General features: G+C 51.0%; 1 protein-coding gene across 2 annotated transcripts in view; it reads left to right on the plus strand.

Annotated features, from left to right (window-relative positions):
- The first annotated feature begins 1,020 nt into the window (after positions 1-1,020).
- The window catches only part of DAGLB (diacylglycerol lipase beta), a 40,882-nt gene continuing 23,310 nt past the window's right edge, over positions 1,021-18,592 (plus strand). The window contains exons 1-5 of one of the 2 annotated variants that reach the window (XM_047779500.1): positions 1,021-1,218; positions 3,941-4,092; positions 14,604-14,775; positions 15,869-16,127; positions 18,029-18,151. In XM_047779500.1, the coding sequence (XP_047635456.1) occupies positions 1,124-1,218; positions 3,941-4,092; positions 14,604-14,775; positions 15,869-16,127; positions 18,029-18,151 (801 nt within the window). In that variant the 5' untranslated portion in view covers positions 1,021-1,123. The remainder of the gene's footprint in view (positions 1,219-3,940; positions 4,093-14,603; positions 14,776-15,868; positions 16,128-18,028; positions 18,152-18,592) is intronic. The other variant, XM_047779501.1, reaches the window with a different exon arrangement.

Genomic DNA, 18,592 nt, shown 5'->3' on the forward strand with positions numbered 1-18,592 from the left:
GGTGTAGTTCGAAGATTTGGCGTTGCTGTGGCTTAAGCCACAAGCCGGCAGCTGTAGCTCTGATTAGACCCCTAGCCTGGGAACCTCCATATGCTGTGGATGCGGCCCTCAAAAGCAAAAATAAAACACTAGGGGCAATATAATTGAAGCAGAAATTAACCTATAGTAAAAGAAAGCAATTAAGCAAGGAAGAGATCATTTGTGAAAAGCTGGAGCCTAGGTACAATATAAAGTTAGTGGGCCAAGGCAGAGCGTGTAACATCATGTCTCCATGTTGCTACAACGCTCGTGTTTTTACTAATCATTAACTTTTTTTTTTTTTTTTTTGCATAGAGTGTGGTTTTATTTTTTTATTTGCTTTTTAGGGCAGCACCTGCGGTATGTGGAAGTTCCCAGGCTTGGGGTCGAACTGGAGCTGCAACTGCCCGCCTCTGCCACAGCCACAGCAATGAGGCTCTGACCGGGTCCGCGACCTATATAGCACAGCTCACTTGCGACACCTGATCCTTAACCCACTGAGCAGGCCAGGGATGCAGCCGGCATCCTCAAGGATGCTAACCAGGTTAGTTACCTCGGAGCCACAACAGGAACTCCCTAATCATTAACTCTTGAGTCTTCTGAGACTGAGGGGAGGCCTGGGAGGCTAAAGGAAAAGACTTTTACTTCAAAACGCAAGGACTTTGGGTCTGGTACCCGGTTTCAGCTTCAGGCCCAGAACCAGGGAAGCGTCCCAAGTCCGCACTCCAGACGGTGGAAGGCAGACAGAGCGCGTGCATCACAGACATGCAGCCCCACAGACCTGGGTGTGAGCTGCAGATCTGCCACTAACTGCCTCTGGGCTGGCGACGCCCTCGGGCCAGGAAGAGTCCTTATCTCCAAATGAAAACAGCTGAACCGATTTCACAGGTGAGGAGACCACCGTCTCTAGCATTTTCCGGCCCAGCGTCTTCTGCGCAGCCGCAGAGTCCCTGCGGCGTCTCCGCGGGGCTCAGTGCGCGTGCGCCGAGTCGGGCGCCTGCGCGGAGTCCCGGTCCGGCGCCGGCGGAGACGCGAGGTCCCGGGGCTCTCGGTGGCTACGGGCGCACGGCGGGCTGGCGCGGGGCCGGGCGGCGGGACCCTCGCCATGCCGGGAATGGTGCTGTTCGGCCGGCGCTGGGCCATCGCCAGCGACGACTTGGTCTTCCCGGGGGTCTTCGAGCTGTTCCTGCGAGTGCTGTGGTGAGGACGGGGTGCGGTGCGCGGCCGGGGCGCCGGAGGGAGGGGGCCGAGCAGCCGAGGGCAGTGTCAGTGTCCCCAGACTGCGCGCCGGAGCCTGCCCTGCTGTCTCGCATGTGGTCGTCTCCACTGCCCGAGGAGCGGGGTGCATTTCCTCTGCCCATTCGTAGATGGCACCCTGAGGCCCCAGAGCGGGTGGGAAGTGCGCGGGGTCACCAGGGTGGACCCGCCACCGGTTTGTCCGCGCTGCAGGGCCCGGCACCCCCACCCCCCAGCCCCTGCGTGCGGACCTGGGATCGCCCTCGAGCTGGGAGCAGCCGCCTGCTTCACTCCTGCGTGGTGCGTGGACCCGCACAGCCTCTTGGATCTGCCAAATGCAAGATTGGCAGTAATACCCTTCGTGCGGTTCTTAAGCTAGTTGCAGCTGATTGTGGCTGAATTCCATGATGGGTATACAGACCTAGCGTTTTACATTGTAGTCTTTCAAAGTGTGGAATCCGTGGGAAGTAGAATCGGGTGCCCGAAGTCTGTCCCCAGAGGGTCTGAGCAAAGAGTAATAATGTTTAACCATTAATATTTAAAAAAAAAAAGTAGATTTTGGAGGGGAAAGGAATATATAAAAACATGAAATGTTATGAGCTGCTTCTCAGTCGTTTCATGGTTTTCAGAGCCAAGTCTTTCCAGATCATTTCCTGTTATTATTTCTAGACGCAGTCATCATCCCCCCCAAATGACAAAAGCATAGGAAGTTACCCCATGAGTTCCTGCTGTGGCTCAGTGGGTTAAGAACCCAACTAGTATCCCTGAGGATTCGGGTTCGATCCCTGGCCTCAGTCAGTGGGTTAAGGATCTGATCTTGGGCAAGCTGTGGTGTAGGCCAGCGGCTGTAGCTCTGATTAAGCCCCTAGCCTGGTAACTTCCATATGCTGCAGGTATGCCCTCCCCACCCCCCTGCAAAAAGTTACCCTAATCCACTTCCCCTTCTGGCCAGTTCCTTAATATGGTGATCTTGCCCAATGGTGCTCTGCCTACTGCTGAAATTATTCTTGCGACAAGTCACTGTTGCATTGCTGGTGCTGTGTTTCATCGTTCGCACTGAATTACAAAATATACTTAAATGAGTCCACAGTCCTTGTCCTTTCAAGTTTATCAGTGTTCACCGCAGAACTTCTTTCCATAGCTGGGTTCCCATCCTCTTGTTTTGCACTACACACCACAGATTGCCATGTGTTTGTCAGTGTCTTATTAATTGACCAAGGTAGGAATTCTCTTGTTGATAATTGAACAAGCATATACTTTGTTGCTTTACCAGGTGCCTCTCTTGGGGTTATGATGGGTCTGTGTTCCAGCAGTTCATGTTGTGCCGAGACCAGCTGAGCAGGATGGGGCTGAAGAACGGGTGCTGTGAAACTTAAGGAAAAAGTTAACATAAAACAAGACACAGAGACATTTATCTTAAGTAAAGGTGGGAACCAGGGGAACTCAAGGTCTCAGGGACCAAGAGCACTGCCTCAAGAAACCACACTGCTTTGATTGTGCTCTTTAGGGTGACGTCAAGTGAGAAGGGGGTTGTAGGTGCAGGATATAGGTTTTTTAAGTTATTTTAAAAGTCACATAGCCGGTTGCTGATTAAGCTTTTATTCTGACCTTTAGGCATTTAACAATCGTTAGCATTTGAGGAAGCTTGGCGTCAGCTATCTATGCATAGCATATCTATGCATAGCATCTAGAGAATCGCCACTGTGCTGCTGTAGACCTGTGCCTAGGTTTGCACCTTGGTTCTCCTTGCTAATGCATATCCTGCTAAGGACCCCTTACAAACCCCTTGAGGCCATGAGACTCCTCTTTCTTTTATTAAAAGGACGTATCATGCTGTGCAAACCAGTCTGCACAGGTCCCGCGAGCCTAGACCAACGCATTAAGTCCTCATTCCGCTGACCCTATGAATAACTTATGCCTTTAGATCTTTGTTCTTCAGCTTAAGTCATTTACCAGCACTGCGACTGTTTTTCAAGCGGGAAGATGCGATAAAGCAGGACAAGATGGAGTTTTCAGCAAAGAGGCTAAGAAAATATTGTAGAAACATGTCTCGCGACAATGTTGCGCTTGCTTGTTTACAGCTTTAAATATGTTACTGTGGGTATAGAATGAGAACAATGATGTAAGCATAGAAAGTATAAAACTCATTAAAAAAATTTTTTATAAGCCATACTCTTCAGTAAATCTTCTCTTGATAGAGGTTAAGTTTTTTTGTTTGTTTGTTTTGTGTGTCTTTTTAGGGCATATGGAGGTTCCCAGGCTAGGGGTCCAATCGGAGCTGCAGCTGCTGGCCGACACCACAGCCACAGCAACTCGGGATCTGAGCGGCGTCTGCGACCTACACCACAGCTCAGGGCAACGCCGGATCCTTGACCCACTGAGCGAGGCCAGGGATTGAACCCACATCCTCAAGGTTGCCGGTGGAGTTCGTTAACCACTGAGCCATGACGGGAACGCCAATGGAGGTTAAATTCTAAAGAGAACCTTGACTGCTGTGGTGCGGGTTCCATTCCCTGGCCAGGAACGTCCACATGCCCTGGATGTGGCCATAAATAAGTAGATAAATAAATGAATAAAGTGCACCTCGCCTTGTTTTGGAAACGTTTAACTCCTTTAACTGCCTTTCGTCGTGTGTTACAAAGCAGCTCCTCCTCGTCCGTTTCTGAGCCTTCGTGTTTCTCGGCAGGTGGATTGGCATTCTGGCCCTGTACCTCCAGCACAGAGGGAAGCTGGACTGCGCCAGCGGCGCCCTGCTCGGCAGTTACCTTATAGTGCTTATTGTCCTCCTGGCGCTTATCATATGCACCGTGTCCGCCATCGTGGCTGTCAGCATGAGAGGTAAAGAGTCGTCTTTTCTCTTTGCCGCCTATTCTTTTTTTAACCGCGTTATTGAGATAAAATTCACATGTCATTACAATTCACCCTTTAAAGAGCACAGCCCAGTGATCTTTTTAGTACGTTCACAGAGTTTGCATCCTCCCCCGTGATCAGTCACAGCGCGTGTCCTCACCTCCAAAGGAAATCCTGTACCCGTTAGAAATGACTCCTCTCCCCCCCCCACCTCCCTCAGCTCTAAGCAGCCACTCCTCTGCTTCCTGTTAGAGGTTTGCCTGTTTTGGACATCATATAAGTGGAATCTTCCATGATGTGGCCTCTTGGACCAGATTCCTAAAGTTGGGATAATGGGAGTTCCCACTGTGGCTTAGCAGATTAAGGACCCGATAATGTCTCTGTGAGGATGTGGGTTTGATCCCTGGTCTCCCTCAGTGGGTTAAGGATCTGTTGTTGCAAGAAGCTGCTCTGTAGTTTGCAGATGAGGTTTGGACCTGGCATTGCTGTGGCCATGGCTATGGTATAGGCTGGCAACTACAGCTCCGATTTGACCCCTAGCCCAGAACTCCCATGTGCTGCAGGTGCGGCCAATAAAAAAAAGTTGCTGGAGTTCCTGTCATGGCTCAGTGGTTAATGAATCCCACTAGGAACCATGAGGTTGTGGGTTCGATCCCTGGCCTTGCTCAATGGGTTAAAGATCTGACGTTGCCGTGAGCTGTGGTGTAGATCGAAGATGCAGCTCGGGTCTGGCGTGGCTGTGGCTGTGGCGTAAACCGGCAGCTGTAGCTCCAATTAGACCCCTAGCCTGGGAACGTCCATATGCTGTGGGAAGCGGCCCTAGAAAAGGCAACAAGGCAAAAAAAAAAAAAAAAAGTTGGGATACAGTTCTGTGTTATAGTATGTATCACTACTTCTTTTTTATGGTTGAACAATATTGTATCAATGAATATACCAGATTTGTGTGACCATTAGGCAGTTGGTGGTTTCCACTTTTTGGCTATTACAAATAATGCTGCTGTGAACATTCGCATATGTGTGTTTATATAGCCGCATGTCCTCATGACTCTTGGATATGTACGTGGGTTGGAATTGCCAGATCATAGGGTAACTACATTTAATTTTCTGAGGAACTCCCAGACTGCCTTCCAAGCAGCTGCATCATTTTTCTCCCTCCCCGCCCCCCGAGCAGTTTATAAAGGTTCCAGTCTCCCCACCTCCTCAGCAACACTTATTTTCTGACTTTTTGATCATAACCATCCTAGTGGGTATGAAATGGTATCTCACTGTGGTTTTTTGGCTTTTTTTTCTTCTTCATCTTTTTGCCTTTTTAGAGCTGCACCTGTGGCATATGGAGGTTCCCAGGCTAGGGGTCTAATTGGAGCTGCAGCTGCCGGCCTACACCACAGCCACAGCAACACCAGATCCGAGCTGCATCTGTGACCTATACCACACCTTGTGGCCATGCCAGATCCTTAACCCACTGAGTGAGGCCAGGGATCAAACCTGCAACCTCATGGTTCCTGGTTGGATTCGTTTTCTGCACCATGATGGGAACTCCTCACTGTGGTTTTGATGTGTGTGTGTTTCTTTGATGACTAATGGTACTGAGCATCTTTTCATATGCTTAGTGGCCATGTGTATATCATTTTTGGAGAAATGTCTATTCAGGTCCTTTGCCCAATTTTTTTTTTTGCTTTTTTTTTAGGGCTGCACCTGTGGCATATGGAAGTTCCCAGGCTAGGGGTTGAGTCGGAGCTACAGCTGCCAGCCTACACCACAGCCACACCAACGCCAGGTCCGAGCCTCCTCTGAGACCTACAGCACAGCTTATGGCAACGCGGATCCTTAACCCACTGAGGGAGGCCAGAGATCAAACCCATGTCTTCATAGGTACTAGTTAGGTTTGTTACCACTGAGCTACAATGGGAATTCCCTTTGCCCAGTTTTTTTTTTTAAAAAGTTTAAATGCATCAGGTATAATGGAAAAAATAAAATTCATTACATTAAAAAAAGAGAAAGAAAAATCAAAGCTAAAGAATATAGCTACTGGAGTTCCCATTGTGGTGCAGTGGTTAACGAATCCGACTAGGAACCATGAGGTTGTTGGTTCGATCCCTGGCTTTGCTCGGTGGGTGAAGGATCTGGTGTTGCTGTGGCTCTGGCGTAGGCTGGCGGCTACAGCTCCGGTTCGACCACTAGCCTGGACTACAGCTCCATATGCCACAGGAGCAGCCCAAGAAATGGCAAAAAAAAAAAGACCAAAAAAAAAAAAGGAAAAGAATATAGCTACTGTAGGAGTTCCCTCAGTGGGTTAAGGATCTGGTATTGTCACTGCTGTGGCACAGGTTCAGTCCCTGACCTGGGGAACTTCTGCAAGTTGCAGATGGGACCAGAAAAAAAAGAATTACTTGTAAGAAGTCTCATAGTGATTGGGCTACACCAACTTTTTTGAAAAAAATAAATACACCAATTTTTGGTTAAAAAAAAAAGTTTAATTGGGAGTTCCCATTGTGGCACAGCAGAAACAAATCTGACTAGTATCCATGAGGATACAGGTTTGATCCCTAGCCTCACTCATTGGGTCAGGAATCTGGCATTGCAGTGAGCTGCAGTGTAGGTTGCAGACCTGCCTCAGATCCTGTGTTGCTGAGGCTGTGGTGTAGGCGAGCAGCTATAGCTCTGATTCACCCTTAGACTGGCAATTTCAATATGCCACAGGTGTGGTCCTAAAAAGAAAAAAAGGAGTTCCTGTCGTGGCACAGTGGTTAACGAATCCGACTGGGAACCATGAGGTTGCGGGTTCGGTCCCTGGCCTTGCTCAGTGGGTTAACGATCCGGCGTTGCCGTGAGCTGTGGTGTAGGTTGCAGACGCGGCTCGGATCCCGCATTGCTGTGGCTCTGGCGTAGGCCGGTGGCTGCAGCTCCGATTCGACCCCTAGCCTGGGAACCTCCATATGCCGCGGGAGCGGCCCAAGAAATAACAAAAAGACAAAAAAAACAAAACAGAATTGATGTATGGTTGACTTACAATGATGTGTTAATTTCTGCTCTACAGCAGAGTGATGCAGTTGTACATGCATATACTTTTTCATATTCTTTTCCATTATGGTTTATCACAGGGTGTCGAATGTTGTTCCTGGACTACACAGTAGGACCTTGTTGTTGTTTTTGTCTGCGGCCATGGCATGTGGAAGTTCCCAGGCCAGGGGTGGAACCCCTGCCACAGGAGTGACCCAAGATATTGCAGTGGCAATGCCAGATCCTTAACCCTCTGAGCCACTCAGGGACTCTGGGACCTTGTTGTTTATGCCAGCAGCTGTAGCTCGGATTCAACCCTAGACTGGGAATTTCAGTATGCCGCGGGTTCTGTGTATCATAATTTGCGCTTGTTAATCCCAAACTCCTGATCTTTCCATCCCCACCCCACCCACCCTTGGTTGCCACAAGTCGGCTCCATGTCTCTGAGTCTTGATTCTGTTTCATGGAGAAGTTCATTTGTGTCATATTTTAGGTTCCACATGTAGGTGATAGCATGTGTTAGCTGTCTTTCTGACTGACTTCAGTGGTGTCTTTATCTCTAGATCCATCCATGTTGCTGCAAATTCCTTTGCCCAATTTTATTTATTTTTTTAAGTTTTGTTCTTATGTATTTATTTATTGTCTTTTAGTGCCGCCCGCATGGCATATGAAGGTTCCCAGGGTAGGGGTCGAATCGGAGCTACACCTGCTTGTGCGCACCACAGCCACAGCAACATGGGATCCGAGCCAAGTCTGCAACCTACACCACAGCTCCTGGCAATGCTGGATCCTTAACCTGCTGAGCACGACCAGGGATCGAACCTCATGGATCCCCGTCGGGTTCGTTAACCACTGAGCCACGATAGGAACTCCCCTTTGCCCAATTTTAAATTGCATTCTTTGCCTTTTTGTTAATGCGTTGTAAGATTTACATCTTTTCTTTTTTTTTTATCTTTTTAGGGCCGCACCCGGGGCATATGGAGGTTCCCAGGCTAGGGGTTGAATTGGAGCTACAGATGCCAGCCTATACCACAGCCATGGCAACACACAGCCACAGCAACACTGGATCCCTGACCCATATCCCAGGCCAGGGATTGAACCCGCATCCTCATGGGTACTGGTTGGTTTCATTAACCACTGAGCCACAACGGGAACTCCCTACATCTTTTCTTAATGATAGTTTTTCCCATGTTCGTTTTCTGCTGACAGTCACTTAACTGAATGTGTGTGAAAATGTTGGGAACCTTCCCTTGGGATGACTAGTTTGTAGGATGAGCTGAGCACTCTGGTGGCTAAAAGAGAAACTCATTAGTGAGTAAAAAACTCATCCATCAGAAGCAGGGCTGCCTGGCAGCCGCCATCCAGCGTGCTTCAGTGTTTTATCCCGGCTTGAATCCGGGCGTAGGAGGCGCGCTATGGACTGTAGATGATGAGGATGAAACTGGGAGGGGTGGCCGATGTCCTGGGTGACAGAATCTGGGTCTTGACGGTTAGAAGTTAGACTGAAACTCAGAGGATGATGGTTCTTGGGGAGAAACACAGGGAGAAGTGTTTGTGGCAGAGTTCCATGAGAAAAAGCCCTTAGTGTTTGGATGAGTGCAAAATGTGACGCCGACCATATAGCGCAGAAACTCACGAAGAATAGAGCTCTGTGTGTTTCACTTTACCTCTGAGAACATGAGGTCTGGGTCAGAGAAGGTTCTAGGTGGGTGGTCTGCATTGATCCCCACGTCTAGATGGTCACTGAGGCTGATGCTGAAGGGAAGGAAGAAGCTGTGTGTCTGTAGCACCGGGAGGTTTCTGATGAGGTCAGAATTTCTGATGAGGAGATATTTAAGTTGGTACTATTTCAGGCAGAGGTCATCTAATGTAGTTGCTCTTTCTGTTCATGTTCCATTCTTTTAGAACACCAGGTTTTTTGTTTGTTTGTTTGCTTTTTAGGGCCACACCCACGGCACATGGAGGTTCCCAGGCTAGGGGTTGAGTTGGCGCTACAGCTGCCGGCCTACACCACAGCCACACCAGATCCGAGCTGCGTCTGCCGCCTGCACCACAGCTGCACAGCTCACGGCAATGCCAGATCCTTAACCCACTGATCGAGGCCAGGGATGGAACCCGCAACCTCATGGTTCTTAGTCTGATTCTGCTGAGCCACGACGGGAACTCCTAGCATACCAGGTTTACAACTGTAATAGTTGGTTCCAATTTGAAGCAGTTAGGTATAAGCTTCTTTTTCTTTGAATATTATTCTTCAGGTATTTTTGGTGGTGTCAGGGCACAGTCACCCCCCTGTGATGGGGGGGCGGGGCACAGTCACCCCCCTGGGATGGGCGGATGGCCGTGTTCCTCAGACGTCTCCTCCCCGGCCCTCGCGTGATGTCCACACCGTCACACATACCACATCAGAGCTCAGCAGACTGCCGCCAGTTGCGTGGGATGTCACGGGTGGGTTGCTTATCCAGCAGCCTCCTCCAGACTGTGAAAGATTCAGCACACACACCCCCATCCTCACATTCCAAGCGAAGGAGTCAGAGAAGCCAGCCCTCTGCCCGGTGCTGCAGGGATGCTCCTTTGTCGTGGTTGGTGCGGGACTGGGCGTGTGACCTGATTTGGACCCGTGAAATTCCGGGAGTTTCCTGGGAGGTTCTAGGGCGTTCCTTCCTTGTCCCTCTGGGGAGATCTGGAAACAGCGTATCGCTTACCTCCTGGCGGACTCTGTTAGCGGATGAGCTGCTGAGTTCCTGCCCAGTCTCCAGTCACAGCCCAGGACGAGCTGAATGCAGAGGAGGGCGGGGCTGTGCGAAACAGCCAAGCCGCTGTGCCGGCCCTGCACCTAGGTTTCCAGTCCCTCGTGTCAGGGCAGGTCCTGCTTGTTTTTAAACCGGTTTGAGTTTGATTTTCTGATACTTACAGCTGGAGATAAGATACCACAACTGAACTGAAAACAGTATATCATAAAAGCTTGTTTATTACCAATTTGTTACAAATAATTAACATCATATGCCTTATTTTTTCTATTTTTATTTATTTATTTTTCTTTTTATGGTAGCATCTGCAGCATATGGAAGTTCCCAGGCTAGGGGTCACATTGGAGCTGCAGGCCTACGCCCTAGTCATGGCAACACTGGATCGGAGCTACGTCCGTGACTTAGGCTGCAGCTTGCGGCATCATCAGATCCTTAACCCACTGAGCAAGGCCAGGGATCAAACCCACATCCTCACAGACACTGTTGGTTCTTAACCTGCTGAGCTACAGTGGAAACTCCACGTGCCTTATGTTTAAATGTTGTGTAAATTTCAGTGAAGCATACCATAAAGTTTTAAAAAAAGACAAGTGAGAAAAAAAATATTGTGACAGATGAGACTTAGAGCCAATCTCCTTAGTATAGAAGAGTTTATACTATAAAACTCTAGTCGGTAGAAAAATGGGCAAAGAGTATGAACAGCAAAATAAGTATAATTTTACATATGTAAAAATAATGTTCAGCCTCGGAGATCCCCCTGTGGTGCGATGGGATTGTTGGCATCTCTGGGGCACCAGGCAGGACTGGTTTGTTTCATCATTGTCCATTCACATGCTGTGCACCTGTTAAGAAGAATAAGAGGAGTTCCCTTGTGGCTTCGTGGATGAAGGACTCAGTGCTGTCACAGCTGTGGTGCAAGGTTTGCTGCCTGGCCCAGGAACCTCCACATGGCACCGGTGCAGCCGAAAAAGAGAGCGGTGCCATGTGATTTGCTAGGGTGATTTCCAGTGTTCTGAGGCGCAAGACCTTATGTGCAATTGTCTCCTCTTTTCTTGGATGTACTGACCTGCGTTGTTTCCATGGAGACCCTGGGAGGCTACACAGTGACTGGTTCACTCAGGGATGGTGCCTGAAGGGTCGGGGCTTAGCGGTGGATTGAAGGCTTGATGCTTACTTTATACCTACCTGAGCTATTTGAACTTTTCACCTTTTTTAAAATTTTTTTTTTGTCTTTTGTCTTTTTAGGGCAGCACCCACAGCATATGGAGGTTCCCAGGCTAGGGATCAAATCGGAGCTGTAGCCGCTGGCCTACACCACAGCCACAGCAACGCGGGATCCGAGCCACATCTGCGACCTACACCACAGCTCATGGCAATGCCAGATCCTTAACCCACTGAGTGAGGCCAGGGATCAAACCCACAACCTCATGGTTCCCAGTCGGATTCGTTTCCACTGCACCACAATGGGAACTCCTGAACTTTTCACCCTTTAAGGTGCATTAACTGCAGAAAAATCAGTGTTTTACAAATTGGAGGAGTTCCTGTCATGGCGCAGTGGTTAACGATCCGGTGTTGCCGGTGTTGCCGTGAGCTGCGGTGTAGGTTGCAGACGCGGCTCGGATCCCGCGTTGCTGTGGCTCTGGCATAGGCTGGTGGCTACAGCTCCGATTCCACCCCTAGCCTAGGAACCTCCATATGCCGCGAGAGCGGCCCAAGAAATAGCAACAAGACAAAAAAAAATGCAAATTGGAGATTTTAGGTATATCTTTGAGTAACTGTGAACATGTTGGTAAACTTTTTTCCTGATACCTGGGTAACGTCCACTGCCCCTTTGGTCGTACAAGTAATTAGTAATTAATTAACAAGACAACAACTGTCATTTGAACAGGAAGACCCTGTTCAGGTCGCTTTTGGCTGGCACACGTCTCTGAACAAAGCACCCCACGTTGGAAGGGTGCAGAGCATTCCCTCGTCTTTATCCAAGAACCCCCTGCTTGGTATTTGCCTCTTTTTTGGTCATCACTGCAGCGTCTTCACTCGATAGTGGTAGTTTCTGGTTTGGATTTGAGGCCTTCCCTGATGAAATCCTAGGGTTTCCATCGCGTGGGAGGTTTAACAAAGGGCGAGCCCCACGGGTGGCAGGACGCCCTCAACGTCCAATCTCTGCCCTTTGCCATATTTATTTTGGCTTCCAGGACATCCTGCATCTGCTCTGCACTTGTGTCTCAGGAGCACCTCTCGTGCCGGAGACGGTTGCTGCGGTGGCCAGCGGTGTTGAGTCCCGGAGGCCTGTCTCGTGTTGCTGTGGTGGCTCTGCCTGATGGGGGACATCTGGGCTCCTGCCCAAGAGCACGCTGAGGGCCCGAGCCTTGCCCTTTCCTTCCTGGGCATCAGCTTAAGCGCCTGTGGCCGCCCCCCCACCGCTGCAGTGGCCAGGTTCGCACCACCGGCAGCCCTTCACCTGCAGGAAATAAAGGTCTAAATAAAATGTGAATGTTTTTCTTGGCAAGCATGACGACATAAAGAGACTTTCTCTGTTTCTCATTTCCTTTCTGGACCCTTAACCAGAGCTCCATTTCCTGCTTCCTTGTCTGCAGACTTAGTCCGTTCCTGCAGCATCAGTGTGGGGAGCGTGGGTCCTCGTGCCCTTATGTGGAGTCCCAGCCCTCCCAGAAGCAGGGTGTGGGCACATATTGTTTCCTGCTTCTCTGTGGTGATGGGCTTTTGTTACGGAACAATAAACTCCCAGCGTGGGACTGAGTTTTGTGTACCTGCGCTCGTTGTCCCTCAGAGAGAGTGCCAGTTCTCTTGTCTTAGAACGTTTTGTCTTTGTGCCAAAGATGACGCCTGATACTGTCTATTTTATTTCTATTTTATTTTCTTAGGGCCGCACCCATGGCACATGGAGGTTCCCAGGCTAGGGGTCTAATCGGAGCTACAGCTGCTGGTCTACGCCACAGCCACAACAACACAGGATCTGAGGCACATCTGTGACCTACACCACGGCTCATGGCAATCCTGGATCCTTAACCTGCTGAGCAAGGCCAGAGATTGAACCTGTGTCCTCATGGATACTAGTCAGTTCCGTTTCTGCTGAGCCACATTGGGAATTCTGAGATTGTCTATTTTAAAATGTGAACTCTGAGTAATTCATTCTAATGGAAGGTAATTTTTGGAATGGAAAAGGTATTTCTAGGAGTTTCCGTGTGGCTCAGCAGGTTAAGAATCTGGTGTTGTCATTACTACAGCTTGGGTCGCTGCAATGCTGTGGATTCAGTCCCTGGCCCTGGATTTTCTGCTTGCTGTGGGCGTGGCCATAAATAAATACAAACAAAACCAAAAGCTATTTCCTTAGAAAATTATTTTTTAGATCTTAGATTATTTTTCAATAATTGTTTTTGTTTTAATCATGCGGCATTTTTATGTTGCTTATATTGGGTTTATCCCAACTTTTTCCCAAATGGAGAGAGTTGATGTTTCACATTAAGAATCACAGCACAGGGAGTTCCCGTCGTGGCTCAGTGGTTAACAAATCCGACTAGGAACCATGAGGTTGCGGGTTTGATCCCTGGCCTTGCTCAGTGGATTAGGGTTCCAGACGTGAGGTGTGGTGTAGGTCGCAGACGAGGCTCGGATCCCGCCTTGCTGTGGCTCTGGCGTAGGCTGGCAGCTGTGGCTCCGATTCGACCCCTAGCCTGGGAACCTCCATGTGCCTCGGGAAGCGGCCCAAGAAGTGGCAAGAAGACCAAAAAAAAAAGAATCACAGCACATGATTCCTCTTGTGGCGCGGTGGGTTAAAGATCCAGTCTTGTCACTGCCGTGGTGCAGGTCCAGTCCCTGGCCTGGGAATTCCACATGCCACCGGTGTAGCCCAGAAGAAGAAAATAAATACAGTACATAGACCTCTATTGATGCTTGGATGTGTTTTACACAGGGATTCTTTTGCTTTTTTTTTTTTTTTTTAGGGCTTCACCCATGGCATATGGACGTTCTCAGGCCTGGGGTCAAATCGGAGCTGCAGCTGCCGGCCTACACCACAGGCACAGCAACGCAGGATCCGAGTCGCGTCTGTGACCTACACCATAGCTCATGGCAACACCGGATCCTTAACCCACTGAGCGAGGCCAGGGATCGAACCCGCAACCCCATGGTTCCTAGTCAGATTCCTTAACCACCGCCTCATGACGGGACCTCCCAAGCACAGTTTGAATGTATCTAAGTGGCAAGCTTCTGCACATGGCCTCATGTGTCAGAACTGTTCACTTCCCGAAAGTGAGGTGCACGGGGCATTGGTGGGGCCGAGGGCTGGGCCGCGTGGGCCCGGGTTATGTTTGAGAACGTGGTTCCTCAGCTCCCTGAGCCTTAGTTCCCGCATCGTCACACGAGGGTGAAGGAATAGCGAGCGCCGGATGATGGAGCTTGTTCTCCGGGCTGTGAGGACCTGGTGCCTGTATGTACACCTGTGGGCCTGTGACCGTCCTGTCTTAGGTTGGCTGTCCAGCGTAATGCTTCGTAGAGCCTCTTTTGCTCTCAGACATGTTCCTGTTTGGATTTTATGTCACTCTGGTTCGAGCCCAGCAGTGTTTTTAAACCCTGGGACGTCTAAGAAGTGACTCCGAGGCTTCCTCTCCCCCTGCCTCCCTGGGCCAGTCGCTCTCACGCCTGGTGATTCCCCGTCGATGGCTCGTGTGTGTGCAGCACAGACACCGGCTCCCAGAAGGCGAGTGACCAGATGGAGTATTTTCTGTATTTCAGGAACCATTTGTAATCCCGGACCACGGAAATCTATGTCCAAGCTGCTCTACCTCCGCCTGGCGCTCTTTGTGCCAGAGGTGGTCTGGGCGTCTCTGGGGGCCGCCTGGATAGCGGACGGTGTGCAGTGCGACAGGACGGTCGGGAGTGGCATCATCGCCACCGTCGTTGTCAGGTGAGGGCTTCCATCTCTCTCTCCTTCCTGTCTGACATGCGCTCGAGGTGGAGGTAAGCAGATACCTGCCCAGTGACTGCAGGTGGCCCAGTGTCCCGCAGGCTTCGTGAAAGAGAGAGGGGACCTTTTCGAGTAAATCGCAAATGGGAGTTCCCTCTGTGGTCCAGCGGGTTAAGGATCCAGCGTCTCCGTGGTGTCTCCGTTGCTGCTGAGGCACGGGTTCCGTCCCCAACCCAGCACAGTGTGTTAAGGGTCTGGCGTTGCCTCAGCTGTGGCTCAGGTTCTGTCCCTGGCCCAGGGATTTCCATGTGCCTCGGGTGCTGCAGAAAAAGGAAAAAAAAAAAAAAAAACGTGGAGGCGCCTGTGTCTGTGCAGGAGGCATCGTTCGTCTTCCGTCATGCGTTTACGGACAGCGTCGTCTTTCCCGCCGGGTCTCACTTCTGCGTCCCCCTCCCTTCTCTTAAAAAAAGGACCGAAACAAAGGCAGAAACTCAAAGTAGGATGAGAAGAAGCGCAGTGGCTGGAATTGCTGCAGAGAGTAATCCACTAGGATAAGGCTTTTTGCCTGTTCCCCTCACAGCCCCTCGTGCTCCCGATAAGGAAGTGGGGTCTCCCAGCAGCGGCCACGCAGCCCTTCCCGGCTCCCCTTCCAGGAGCACAGGCACTCGGGGCGCCTTGTGCATCTCAGGCCATCTAGAAATGTTGAAACACGTGAACAAAAGACCCCTCAGCGTGTCGGGTCATGGCAGGCCTCTGCAGGTCTTACCGAGGGGAGGCCTGGGGCGTGGGCGGTAGGCCCAGGCTGTGGTCGGGGGGCTCCTGGAACAGGTTCCAGCTGCTCCCGTGCCTAGGCCGCAGCTCTGCCCGCCAGACAGCTCCCTTTTTCTTTTGCGGTCTTTGCTTTTAGGGCTCTGATCTTTGTGGGCCCTGAGTTAGCCGTGGGCTCATGAGGAACTTTCTGGAAGAGACAAGCGGCTCACCCCAGCCAGGTTCTGGGAGAGCCCCGTTTTCCGTAGCAGTCAAGCCGCAGTGAGAGGCGCAGAGAGTGAGGCCGGGGGGCGCGGTCCTCACGCCCGTCCCCTCTGCCCTGCAGCTGGATCGTCATCGCCTCCACCCTGGTCACCGTCGTGGTCGTCTTCGACCCGCTCGGGGGGAAACTGGCTCCGTATTCCTCGGCGGGTCCCAGCCACCTGGACAGTCCCGAGTCCAGCCAGTTCCTGAACGGCCTCAAGACGGCGGCCACGAGCGTGTGGGAAACGAGAATTAAGTTCTTGTGCTGCTGCGTCGGGAAAGACGACCATACTCGAGTTGCTTTTTCGAGTACGGCAGAACTTTTCTCAACCTACTTTTCAGTAAGCCGACGGGGTCTGCTGTGCTCTCTTTCCTCTGTTTACGTGCACGCTTCTGTTGAGACGAGTCCTCTGCCTTCTGAACTGTCTCCCTGTTGACGTAACTCAGCTCTCGAGAGGGAGCCGTCAGGGGGCGGCGGGTGGAGGGGGGGGCGCTCCCTGGGGGGGACTCGAGTGCCCGGGGACCCTGAGCCCAGGGCCCTGCGCGCCCAGCCCATCCTCGTGTCCACGCCTATTGGCTACGCTGTAAGATTTTGAATTCGTTTTTAGGGCCCTAAGTCATGGAACCTGTACCTTTTGAGAGCAGTTTGCCTGCTGTCTTTTCGTGTGTCCTCCATCCAGTCACCAGGCGGCAGATGCAGGTCCAGGCAGGGTCAGGCCTCCAGGTCGTGTCAGAGCTCAGCTTCTTAGTGCTTTAGGGCACCGTGGAAATGGTAGGTTATTCCCCTTGTAAAGACTGTTGCGGTGCATGGAGTTCCCGTGGTGGCCCAGCGGTTAACGAATCCGACCGGGAACCATGAGGTTGTGGGTTGGATCCCTGGCCTCGCTCAGTGGGTTAAGGATCCGGCGTTGCCGTGAGCTGTGGTGTAGGTTGCAGACGCGGCTTGGATCCCTCGTTGCTGTGGCTCTGGCGTAGGCTGGTGGCTACAGCTCCGATTCGACCCCTAGCCTGGGAACCTCCGTATGGCACAGGAGCAGCCCTCAAAAGGCAAAAAGAACAAAAAAAAAAAAAAAGACTTGCAGTGCAGAAAGCTGTCCTCATTCTGGACGTTGGTTTTCTTTCCCATGCAGCGCGTCTTCTCTTACAATGTTCTCTGATGAGCTGCTGTCGTGTTCAAATTACGAGCAAGTGAGAGGGTTGCTTTGACATCCCCCCACCCCCACCCACCGGCCAGTCTTTTCCTGGTCTCTGTGGTGTCCAGGCCTGTCCTGTCGAGGGCCAGCCCTGTGACCTAACGCCCGGCCAGAGCAGCCTCCAGAAAGATGAGTAAGTGTGTCCCCAGGATTTAAAGGAGTGCTTCAGCCTCATCTCAAGATTGTTGGAAGCGGGAGGAAGAGCATCTGGTGCTTCTTAGCGGATGTCTCAACCTGCATCCCGGGCAGAGCCGATGGCCAGGTGGCTGCGTAGTCCTTTCTCATGGGCTGGAAGTGCCTGGGGCCGTTGAGGGTTCCTGCTGCCCGTGTCCCTGTGGGAAGGAAGGGGCAGGTCAGGCTCTGGAGACGCACTCTGTTGCTGTCCTAGTTTGAGCTTCTTGAGGTGTGCTCTGCTCAGCGAGTAAGTCCAGTCTCGTAGATCTCTGCCGTGGACTCTCAACAAAACCTTCTCGGGCTCTTGAGCAGTGAGAGTGTAAACCTGGGCAAGAGTCAGACGTCACAGCCGAGAGGGCAGGTTCTACCGCTTACTTCTCCACTTTACCAAGGGAGGAAGTCAGTTAGAAAGAGCTGAGTCCCTTGACGTGAAGCATGAAAATAGAGATAAAAAAATTTTGTATGTTCTTGACGTTCCCATTGTGGCACTGTAGGATTGGCAGTGTCTTTGTAGCAGGAGGCCACAGGTTCGATCTCTGGCTGGGCACCGTGGGTTAAGGATCTGGCATTGCCATAGCTTCGGCGTAGGTCACACCTGCAGCTAGGATCTGATCCATGGCCCAGGAGCTCCATGTACCCCAGGGCAGCCAAAAAAAAAAATAAAAATAAAGCTTCTTCTGAGGGCAGGATAGTGAGACACAGGAACCTCCGGGAGTCCTGAAAGGAAACTGTCTCCCACAACACCTGTTTACACGTAACCCGTACGTGCGTTATGTGTGCCCTTGTGTGTGTGATTTGTATAAACGGGGGCCCTCAGAAGCTCATGGGCCATTCCTGCTGAGATGTGTGGTAAGCCGTTGTGGTTTCCCATCCAGGACACAGACCTGGTACCCAGCGACATCGCTGCAGGCCTTGCCCTTCTCCATCAGCAGCAGGACCACATCAGGAACAACCAGGAGCCTGACCAGGTGATCAGCCACTCCCCGGAGTCCTCCCAGGTGAGCCCATAAGTGTTTCTGACATTTACACCTATTTGCATATTTGTAAACAAGACAACCCCCCCCCCAAAAAAAGCAACAGCTTCAGGAGCAATTGATTGGAATTGATTCTCGTGGCTTTTGCTAGTTGTGTTTTGTCACCTCTCAGGCAAGACATCTCATCACCTGGAGTTCAGGTGGAAGGAGCCCTTTCCTGGCCAGTTTACCATCCGTTGTTATTTTATTTTATTTCATTTCAATTTCTTTCTGCCTGTCTTTCTTTCTGTCTTTTTGTCTTTCTGTCTTTTTAGGGCCGCATCTACAGAATATGGAAGTTCCCAGGCTAGGGGTCGAATCAGAGCTGCAGCTGCCAGCCTACACCACAGCCACAGCACTGCCAGATCCAAGCTGCGTCTGTAGCCTTCACCACAGCTCATGGCAATGTCAGATCCTTAACCCACT

This window comes from Phacochoerus africanus, chromosome 5 (assembly GCF_016906955.1).
Source record: "Phacochoerus africanus isolate WHEZ1 chromosome 5, ROS_Pafr_v1, whole genome shotgun sequence".
Lineage (NCBI taxonomy): Eukaryota > Metazoa > Chordata > Mammalia > Artiodactyla > Suidae > Phacochoerus > Phacochoerus africanus.